Source organism: Sinocyclocheilus rhinocerous, unplaced genomic scaffold (assembly GCF_001515625.1).
Source record: "Sinocyclocheilus rhinocerous isolate Xijiao unplaced genomic scaffold, SAMN03320098_v1.1 scaffold1436, whole genome shotgun sequence".
NCBI classification, from domain to species: domain Eukaryota; kingdom Metazoa; phylum Chordata; class Actinopteri; order Cypriniformes; family Cyprinidae; genus Sinocyclocheilus; species Sinocyclocheilus rhinocerous.
In genome coordinates this window covers 582,502-594,137 of record NW_015647013.1, presented here as the reverse complement: position 1 = coordinate 594,137, position 11,636 = coordinate 582,502, and the positions used below count along the sequence as shown (strand labels likewise).

The 11,636-nt window shown below is 37.6% G+C and overlaps 1 protein-coding gene across 1 annotated transcript in view; it reads right to left on the bottom strand.

The window, feature by feature from the left end:
- Nucleotides 1–6,508: 6,508 nt before the first annotated feature.
- LOC107708239 (cell division cycle-associated protein 2-like) overlaps nucleotides 6,509–11,636 on the bottom strand; it is a 17,255-nt gene continuing 12,127 nt past the window's right edge. The window contains exons 10-11 of the mRNA XM_016512418.1: nucleotides 8,561–8,655; nucleotides 6,509–7,577 (exon numbers count right to left, since the gene is read on the bottom strand). Of these exons, the coding sequence (XP_016367904.1) occupies nucleotides 6,669–7,577; nucleotides 8,561–8,655 (1,004 nt within the window). The 3' untranslated portion in view covers nucleotides 6,509–6,668. The remainder of the gene's footprint in view (nucleotides 7,578–8,560; nucleotides 8,656–11,636) is intronic.

The following is an 11,636-nucleotide window of genomic DNA, read 5'->3' as shown; positions in this document are numbered from 1 at the left end:
AATCAGTTTTGTATATTAGGGTTGTGTGTTACACCTAATGTTGTTAAATGAATGTTTATTGCATTATTTCAGTTTCATGTGTGTTACCATGATGGTGTTTAGTGTTTGTGTGAATGACACTGTGCACCTTCTATGTTAATATTTAAAAGCTGCTTGTGATAGGCTTAGTTTTTTTTTTTTTTTTTTTACAGTGTAAGAGTATGGTGAGTTTACAAACTTGTAAATTAAAAAATACTCATTACTTTCAATGAATTTTAACTCCTAGTGAATGCGGAATATTCCTTAAAAGGAATAGTTCAACCCCCCAAAATGAAAATTCTGTCATTATGTACTCGTGTTGAATACATTTAATAAATGGAAGAGTAACTCTCATTACTTATTGAAATGCTTGTAATTAAAAAAAAAAAAAAATGCAAATGAAAAATTAACTTGTTTACTCATTAATTTCAACTGATTTGTAGTGAATCCGGAAGATTCCTTAATATAAATAGCTTGACAAATGAAAATTCTGTCATTATTTAGTCACCCTTGTGTTGAATAAATGATCTAAATAGAAGAGTAGCTCCTGTTACTTATTTAAAAACTTGTGAATTAAAATAAAACAATTATTTGTTTACTTGTTACTTTAGAAAAAACGGAATTTGATTATGGAATGCCTGTTATATGCAATGCAACACCAGCTGCAACATTTCCTTTCCAGGTCTCTCCCTGATAATCTCCCTATAAAGTGACACATTCCCTCCCAAAAACCATCCGGCAGGCGACATGCACGAGCACACAAAGCACTCATATGCAGACATGGATGCAGCAGCTGTAGAGCTCACACTTCTCACATTGTCATCTTTCGCAGCAGACAGAGAGTGTGCCGAGGACTCAACAGTTCATTAATAATGGAGCAGCAGGCATGGGTTCCACATCCCTCTACTGAAGGCCGTCCCAATGGAGATGCGGCGAGCACATCCTCCCTCTCACGTCTCAGGTATTCGCTCACAGGACAAGGAATATGAGTTGACGTAAAGAGAGCACATTTCAAAGAGATAAAGAGAGCACAGACTGGCAGCCCTGCTGTTTGGATCCTTCGGGCTGCTGGGAAACTAATGATCCGGGGTCTGGGCTGCAAACGCTAACTTTGTAGGCTCCGTTCCAAAGGGGTTCTCCATCACCTGGAGAGCTGTTCAGATGTTGTTCTCTTGTTATAGCACCACTGTGGCCTCTAGCAAGACATTTAACCTCATACTGCTCTGTAGGAGAGGCACCAGGTAAATGTCAAATAAGGCCAGGGATACTTGATGCTAGTATGCAAACATTAGAATTATTTGCCAATGCATTGCATGTGGTGCATTCTTGTTTTACTGTGGTGATCGTGCACTAAACATCTGATTAATCAGGAGTGATGCAGATTTCTAGGAGAAAGGGTGTATTTTTTTTAATCAATCCATCTGGCTTAGTTGATACAATGAGCACTTTTGAGAATTGAGGAACTAATCCTCCATCTTTATTTGACCCTCTAACTCTAGCACTCTCTATTCTAATTCTATTCTTAAAAAAAAAACTTTAGACTTGCAATCTATTCATGTAGTAACTGCTTGTTTTCTTAAAAAAAAAAAAAACTAACACTAGCTATATATATCAATATAAATAAATAAAATCTTAAAGGGATAGTTCACCCAAAAATGAAAATTCTGTCATTAATTACTCACCCTCATGTCGTTCCAAACCTGGAAGACCTTTGTGCATCTTTGGAACACAAATTAAGATATTTTTGATGGAATCCGAGAGCTTTCTGACCCTCCATAGACAGCAACACAACTGAAACAAGGCCCAGAAAGGTAGTAAGGACATCGATAAAACCGAACAGCAGTTCAACTGTAATTTTACAAAGCTACGAGAATACCTTTTGTGCACAAAGAAAAGAAAAATAACGACTTTATTCAACAATTCATCTCCTCCGCGTCAGATTTGAGGCGTGTGTGCATTCCTCTGGAAACAAGGCACAGCGCATGCGTCATGATACACTGAAGAAAATATAACTGGTGTTTGCTATAGTGACACCTTGATATAATTCAGGTAGCTAGCTATAAACATTCTGACAGTTTGACCAACTTTAACTTGCTCTGCAAAGTTTTCTCAAAACTGTTGCTCAATCATCACAGCAGCAAAACTGAAGGAGAAATAGATCGCAGCACACATATAGACCTTACGCGTCAGAGAAACAAGTGCAGCCATCTTTAGAATGTTGTCGCAGCTCTATATATTTCTATGGCATCGCAGTTTATGAGTAATTAGCTGGTGAAATGTATTTACTTACTGTAGTGTTAAGGCAAGTTATCATGAGAATTGTAACGTTTGAAGCGGATGTCATAAATGTCTGGGAAGATTTTAAAGGGGTCATGACATGGATTTTTTTTAAAAATTATTTTAATGTTCCTTGAGGTTAACTTATAATGCAAATAAAGTTTTTTGCACACAAAACTAAATAAATAAATAAATATGTGCAAAAGTGATTATTTTCAACCCTCATTCTGACCCTCTCTCTAAAATGACCTGTTTTTAAGGGGCGGCTCCTTTAAGGCTCCTCAGGAATCAGCCGCTTTTATTATTGGCTAACGTCATTAAATAGGAAACAGTATCAATGCCCCCCCTCGCTATTGCATGTGAGTGTTTTGACAACATGATCAAAATAAAACAGTCTTTTGCAGACAAAGCATTATGAAATCATTTACTCAAGATTTGTGATGCAGCTGCAGTCCGATCTAGAACCGCTTCATCTTTCAATAAATGTTTCTTTGTGACTCTCCATGACACTGTGCCTCGTTTACAAAACAAAATCCTCCAACACGATCCGGGACGCCATTAAAAATAAACTATCCACTCGTTCCTTACGCTGGGATCCTTCTGATATCTGTACAAAGACGCAAACAAGCTCTTTAAACCAAACGCGTCAACACTTTCACTCCATTTGTTCTTTTGACGACAGACTCAAATCTGCATCCAGTGTAGACAACATAGTGGTAGTGATAGTAATTTCTATTTGTTTTTGACGCAACACCTCACATTTAGCGTGATCAAGTGTCAGCCGTTAAGCGAGTGAATGCCAGTGGGCGGGGCCTATGGTGAGAAGATTACTATTCGTCGATGTCTTGCTCTGGAGGCATGTTTATGCAAATGTGTGTGCCCTTGTGACATCACCTTGTACCTCATATCCAAAACAAGCCATTTTTGGAGCTTAATTAAATAAATGCTTCGTTTATAACGAGCAAGACGTTTTAAGCTATGAAACTTGCAGGATGTTTTAATGGTACAAAGAGCTCTTACATGCCAAAAGATGAAGGCAAATTTCATTTCTCATGTCATGACCCCTTTAAAACGGGCGGTTCATTCATAAATTCGTAAAGTACACAAGGAGAGCAAACTGAAAAGGGGAGGAGCTACATAAGGTCTATTACGCTAATGCCTCTATAGCGCCCCTTGTGGCGACACTGAGAATGAACGCTGCGCTGAAAGTGACAGTTATGTACATTGTAACAGACCAGAAGCAGACTTCACACACTGTGAATAATTGAGCGACGCAGCAGATGACACTTGGAGAACGCAAACACTCCCATCAACAGCAAGCGTTTGACCTCAGACCACTTTAATCTAATTGTGGAATGAGACACTCATCATCAATTCTGCATGAGTGTTTCTGTTAAGGATCTGGTTAAGCATCACTCGGGATGGACTAGACGATGGGCGATGAGGGATCTGAAATGTATGCATTATTAACAAATAAAGAAGACGGGGACACGGGCGTGTGCGAGAAAATAATAGGGCAGAACAAAGTGGAGAGTTCTGAAGCTCAATGGGACGGACTCGCCACATGTCTTAAGGGCCTCAATTTGGTCAAAGGACCCCATTGTTCTGGTGCTAAGCTGCCTTCACTGGGTCTGCAGGATGGGGGAGAGGGGTTTCCCTCCTTCACACGCCACAGAAAACACACTTCGCACAATCATTTTAACCCCAACAGCGGCACACGCAAACAGAGCAACACCATGAGTGTTAACCTACAGGGTCAAAATGAGTATATAATAATGCATTAGTTGTCTAATCACAATCGATTAATTGATTTATTGTAGTTGCAAGGGATAGCTCACCCAAAAATGAAATTTCTGTCATCATTTACTCAGTTTCAAAACTGTAAGACTTACTTTCTTCTGTGGAACATAAAGATATTTTTAAGAATGTTGGCAACCAAACAGTTGCTGGTAGCCATTGGCGTCAATAGTATAGGGAAAAATACTATGGAAGTCAATGGCTTCTAACGGTTTGGTTACCCACATTCTTCAAAACATCTTCTTTTCTGCTCTACAGAAGAAACTCATACAGGTTTGGAACAACTTGAGGCAAGTAATAAACCAAACTCATAAAGTGAATCTCGTTATTCTCAACTTGGGGAAAAATAATATTCAGCCATCAAAACACGCATCCTTTTGTTTTTTGTCAAGTAGATGAATACAATAAAGTGTGAAAGGCCTGTATGAGCATGTGAAGGCCTAACTGATTACTTTCACTAGATGGCAGTGTTATTTCTATAATAAAACTAAAGAAAACAGTCTAGCATGAAATGCCATTTTAGGCCCTTCCAACTAAATACCAATAAAAAACCAAATCTTAAACTGCATTGGGAGAAGAACAATTGGTCATAAACCACTGATCAGGTACAGCACAGGTGTAAGTCTGTTGAAATAATGCCTCTGGATCTCTGAAATTGGAGCCTGACTACAAGACATAAATATTTAAACGCTGTTGCAGTGCTATTTCTCCCATGGATACACTACAGCAGCACTGCTGAGGATTGATTCACATAAAACATAATGTGTGTGCTAGTAAACAAACACAGCTGAATGGAGACTGGTGCAGATGGCTGGAGTAATTATTTCCAGGTTGTTTATACGTATTGACAGTTTTGTGGGACACTGAAATCGTAGAGTAAATATAATTGTAAATAAATAGTTCTTTTGAACGCCTATTGTGCTCCATTCAGTCTTTGAATTTTCCATTAGCTCTTTCGCAGCATGAACTGCAATTACAGGTGCAACGCACAACTGTGAAGAGTGGCAGATTAAAGTACTGAGAGAACTTCACTTGCATTTCACAATGTTTTAGGAGTGTTGCTCCTATTCCAAAACGAGAGTAACGACTGACTGCAATTACACAAGAGTATGTGATTCCTATGAATGAATGCTAAGAAACCTATCAAGAGCATGTCTGGAACATATATGTGTCCCTGGAGCACAAAACCAGTCATAAGGGTCCATTTTTCGAAATTGAGATTTATACATCATCTGAAAGCTGAATAAATAAGCTTTCCATTGATGTATGGTTTGTTATCTATATATATATAAATACTGTATATATAGATTTCATTACAATGCATAAAGTTAAGAAATAATAAAAAAATGCTATTTACTGTAAAAAGCTGTGTGTGTATATGTTCATTTTTATATAGTAATTCATAATTCGTAAAAATATTTTCTTCATAAATGACTAAAGAAATTAGATATTTAAATTAGATAAACAGCTGTGAAACGTTCATACATGAAATTAGCAATTATTCTGTACTGCAAAACGGTTTTGTTTTTATGCATTAATTACTATTACAGTATATTAGTAATGAGGATAATGAGAATAAAATATTGACAATCAAACAGTTTGACTAGATGCATTATGGTAACAAGACAATGTGCTTGATGGTCAAAATAAATGACACAACATACACTAAAAAAACCTTTTCTATGCAAAATATATTTTTTCTGTTGATGGGTTCAAATATGATAATCATCCATGTAATATTTAAAGCAGGCCCTATAATTTCTTGCCTAAGCGCTGTGAACGACAAACAATGGTTGAATGCAAAGAAATAAAATGCAATGGTTTGGATGCATTGCAAATATGTGAGCCTGGAGCACAAAAGCAGTCTTAAGTCGCTGGGGTATATTTGTAGCAATAGCCAACGATACATTGGATGGGCCAAAATTAAAGATTTTTCTTTTATGCCCAAAATCTTTAGGATATTAAGTAAAGATCATGTTCCATGAAGATATTTTGTAAATTTCCTACCGTAAATATATAAAAACTTAATTTTTGATTAGTAATATGCATTGCTAAGAACTTCATTTGGACAACTTTAAAGATGATTTTCTCAATATTTAGATTTTTTTTGCACCCTCAGATTCCAGATTTTCAAATAGTTGTATCTCAGCTAAATATTGTCCGATCCTAACAAACCATACATCAATGGAAAGCTTATTTATTCAACTTTCAGATGATGCATAAATCTCAATTTCGAAAAATTGACCCTTATGACTGGTTTTGTGCTCCAGGGTCACGTTGTATTGTACTACTGAACTGCAAAGTAGGCACATTTAAAATAATAAAACAAACACCACTGTCCAAGCAAACTGGGATTGCCATTTATGTAAAAGAATATGAGATTACCACAGGAAAATCATCTTCAAACAGCAATGCATTCACCCAAGAGAAGATTTAATGAGCAGAAGTAATCTAACAATAATACAATCTTCTTTCATCCATCGACACTAAAATGCTATAAAAAAACAACAAAAGAAATGTAAAACATTACACCAGAGAACAGAGCAGTATTTTATCAGAAGCTCATTTGAGAGTAATTAAACAGCTAACTGACACACAAATGATTGAGGTGAGTTTGGTGCTGGTTCCTCAGAGGCCTGAGAGAGAAGAGGCTCAGAAACTCCGCCGAGTCTTCCCCGCGTCTTCCTCCGGCTCGCTTTACTCCGCTCCGGAGAAGTGTGATCCACCCAGGCCAGGCCCACAGCCTGAAGGTCCACGCTCCTCCGGTTCCTCAGGCTGCGTCGCACAGAACCCCGACTCTTTGCCACAGGTTTCAGGATGTCGTCGATGTTGAAGTCCGCCTGCTGCCAGGGAGCCAAACTAGGCTCAGTGGGTCCAGTGTTGCTCTCATCAGTAACTCGCTCTGACTGAACGCTCTCAACTAGCTTTCCACGAGGGCTTTCCAGCGTCTTTTGGACCGGTCCATGTTTTTTATTCCTTGGCGTCTTCTGCTCCAAGCTCTCAATGTTCATGGAGTCTCCATTTGGTAGCACGCAGCTTATTAAAGCCTCAGTTTCTTGGTTCTCAGAGCACTCGGTTTCATGATGCACTGGACTGTCTTGGTACATTAAGGTACATCCAAATGGCTTTTGGCTCTCAGCATCTTGTTCCCCAGTTTCACCGTTAATAGCTGGACTGCCAAGCTCCTTTCTTTTGTCTGTGCATGAGCTACGACGTTTGCGCACGGGCCTCCCTGAATCACGTTTGGCTTTGGAAGCCTTTGACGCCGAGTTTCGTCTTTCTGCAGGATCCTGAGCTCCAACTGAGGCTTCCACACAAGCCATGCCCACAATTGAGCTCAACATCTGCTCGGTTTCATTGGTCCGTTTAGTATCCAGACTTACCGTGGGACGAATCTTGCTTTGGGGAACGCTGGGAGTCCCATCTGCAGGAAGCCTTTGACGCCGAGTTTCGTCTTTCTGCAGGATCCTGAGCTCCAACTGAGGCTTCCACACAAGCCATGCCCACAATGGAGCTCAACATCTGCTCGTTTTCATTGGTCCGTGTAGTATCCAGACTTACCGTGGGACGAATCTTGCTTTGGGGAACGCTGGGAGTCCCATCTGCGTTGGAAGAGTAAAACTTTTACATTAAATGTTCAAAACACCAGCATAATGTAGTTCTGTGCTACCAACTCTAGATTGTAAAATGCATCCAGAACCTCGTTTATTTTAGCCTCGTGTCATTCTAAAGTCATATGACCTGTTCTTCCATGCAACACAAATGGAGATATTTTGAAAGATACTTTTTCCATACAATGAAAGCATATAACACTGCTTTTTCAAGCTTCTAAAAGGACATAAAATGCAATGAAACACTGTAAAATTAGTCAGTGCAACTTGTGTGCTAGATTCCAAAACTAATGCCTCACGATAGCTTTGTAGGACAAGTGGTCAGAAATTTAACACATTATTCACTCAAAGCATTCCTATATATACACAACACTGCTCAAAAGGTTGGGGTCAAGGAGATTTTGTCATTTTGAAAGAAGCTCACCAAAGCAGCATTTCTTTGATGAAAAAGACATATGTGACCCTGCAGCACAAAAGCAGTCTGAAGTCGCTGGGGTCACTCACTCACACACACACACTAACACACACTCACTAACACACACACACACTCACTCACACTAACACACACACTCACTCACACTAACACACACACTCACACACTAACACACACACTCACTCACTCACTCACTAACACACTAACACACACACACACACACACTAACACTAACACACACCTCACATACATAAGGAAGGATTATGTATGTATCAATATACAAAATATATATATATTTTATACAAAAATATTTTGAAACATGAAACGTAGGTCTGTCACAAATTCCTCTGAGAGATAAAAAAAAGGTAATAGCTGAATCTACAGTTTAAAATTAAAAGAGGTGACTGCAGATATGAGACCTCACCTTTCTTTTTCTACAGCGAGAGCGAGTTGGTTCAATGCTGGAGTTACATGAAAGTGTCTGTTCAGAGCTAGCAGAAGACTCCTGGTCATCCTCTACTGCTGACAAGGAAACATTAAGCCAGATGTCAAACACAAATATATATTTATTAACAAAATATTCACACACTCTTCTGTTCATAATATATATATCATTAGGATATTAAGTAAAGATCATGTTCCATGAAGATATTTTGTAAATTTCCTACCATAAATATATCAAAACTTAATTTTTGATTAGTAATATGCATTGCTAAGAACTTCATTTGGACAACTTTAAAGGTGATTTTCTCAGTATTTAGATTTTTTTGCACCCTCAGATTCCAGATTTTCAAATAGTTGTATCTCAGCCAAATATTGTCCTATCCTAACAAACCATACATCAATGGAAAGCTTATTTATTCAGCTTTCAGATGATATATAAATCACAATTTCCAAAAATTGACCTTTATGACTGGTTTTGTGGTCCAGGGTCATATATATATATATATAAACAAACACACACAATAAAAAAGAAAAAATCATAAAATAATATAATATAATATAACCTAACAAACCATACATCAATGGAAAGCTTATTTATTCAGCTTCAGATGATGTATAAATCACAATTTCAAAAAATTGACCCTTATGACTGGTTTTGTGGTCCAGGGTCATATATATATATATATATAAACAAACACACACACACACACAGTTAATAGTCTAACAGCTAAAGTAATAAAATCAGTTTAACAACACAGTTCTGCTCATGAGTTTGCATTCTCCTTGCAGAATCAGAAAATAAATTAATAATAATGATCATAAAAGTTGCATTTTGCTTTTTAAATTTAGTACTGCCCTGAGGAAGCTATTTGACTTAATGCACATTCACTTGCACTCCACAAGACACAATAACAAACTATGTCTAACAAACTAATAACAAACTATGTCTAACAAACTATGACATTTTCATAATCAAAGGTGGGTTGTCTGAATAACTAGTTGCTCTTAATGAAGTCTTGCATACAGGGTTTCTGCAGGTTTTATAAAGGTAAGACTTTTTAAGAGTAAAGACAACTAAAGTAAATGTAAGAAATACATTAAACAATGTGCTCTAAATGTACATTTCCAGGGAGCACGCAATGAGTTGTTGCAACGGATGTTGTTGTTTTAAGCATAAATTCACTTAATTTTGATAAAAGTTTAGAAAACAAGACTTCTAATCTTCATTTTGCATCTTAAGTAAATATATCTTGATTTAGGGATGTTTAAAAACTAGTATTGGAAAACAAGAAAAATACTGAGGAAGACAACTTTTTTTCAAATGTATTTTTATTTTTATTTTTTTTTGCAATGCATGCAATATTTAAAGCCCCGACTTTATGAATTATGAAGACTTTCTGTTCTGATTTAAGACCCTTTTAATTAAGACTTTCTAAGACCTGCAGAAACTGGTTCATGTCCACAAAACACTGATCAGATGTATTTGAAATGCATATACATAATATATTACAGTTTGCTGCCAATTTAAATAAACATTTAACTTAACTTATTTTTCCAGGGTTCGTACAGAAACTGCAAAATGAAATTCCAGGACTTTCAAGGACTTTTCAAGCACTACTTTTTTGGTTTTCAAGGACTAAAATCAGAGATCACAATATCGTTATCATCTTTCAAATTCTAATAAATAAACAAAACAAAATGGTACAAATAAAGTGCAGCACATACAAAGCATGCCTTAGCTGTGGCAACCTGAAAGGATACTATGACAAAGTTATTGCTTTCCTTATTCAAAGGGATTTTATTTATGAATATATGATTGACCTGAAGAGTAAAAGCTTCATCATACATTTGGAAAGTTATGAGCTATATTATGCTCGTAGACACTAGTGGTGTGACAGTAAACTTAGCTCACGAGATGAGACAAAATACAGATACTTGGTTCACTAGAACGAGACAATATTTTAATACTATTTTTAAGACATTTTCAATGACAAAATATTTATCTTTAATCACAAAAAATCCCACAGTGCACGTCCAACTTCAGCCGGTCGCGTCAAATTAAAGCACTGAATTACGCATTTTTATGGACAAAATGCATCTAAAAATAGTGGAGGAAACAGAATGAGATGCTGCGGGAGAGTTACGTGATCCAAACATGAGAATTCTTTATTTTAAAGGGGTCATATGATGCTTTTTTAAAGATCATTATTTTGTGTATTTGGTGTAACAGAATATGTTGACATGCTTTAATGTTCAAAAAACACATTATTTTTCAAATACTGTACATTATTGTAGGTCCTCTATGCCCCGCCTCTCTCAAACGCTTCGTTTTCTACAAAGTCCCTCCTTCCGACAAGCGCAGTCAGCTCTGATTGGCCAGCTGACCCAGTGCATTGTGACTGGCCGAACACCGCAAGCACTCGTCGGAAATGTAACGCCCCTTACCATAATCGCGAGCGTCAGCTCTCAAAGTAAATATCAAGATATTAATAATGTCGTTAGTTTTACCATCAGTTCAAGCCCGAAAGAGGAACAGAGTCAGTAATGATGCAGTACACAAGCCGCAGTTAAGACAGCTGACTCTACTGTGATGTGACCCTGTCTCTCCCTCTCTCTCTCTCACACACACACACACACACACACACACACAAAACGCGTTACTCAGCGCTGCACAAAACTCCGCATTTGAACAGTCAATAGCAAATACTTAAACTAATAACAAAACAGTAGCTGAATCAGAAGCGCCAGATTGTCATAGCAAAGTCAGAATTACCTCCTCTCCTAGGTTCACGAAACGGTCGTCCATAAAATGCATTGCTGTTCTGTTGTAAGTAATCTTAAAGATTCCTAAATGCATCTACTTTCGGAAGGCCAAATAAAGTGCTTTTGCTTTCGCCTAGAAACACACAGCGTCTCCCTGACATGCTGCTTCAACACTAACTGCGGTTACTGAAACCACGCCTTCTTTCTTTGCGTGCACATTTGGGCGCATTATGCAAATATTCCCACATAGTGACCTAGATATGTGGGGGCGTGCTAGAACGAGCCGTTTTAGG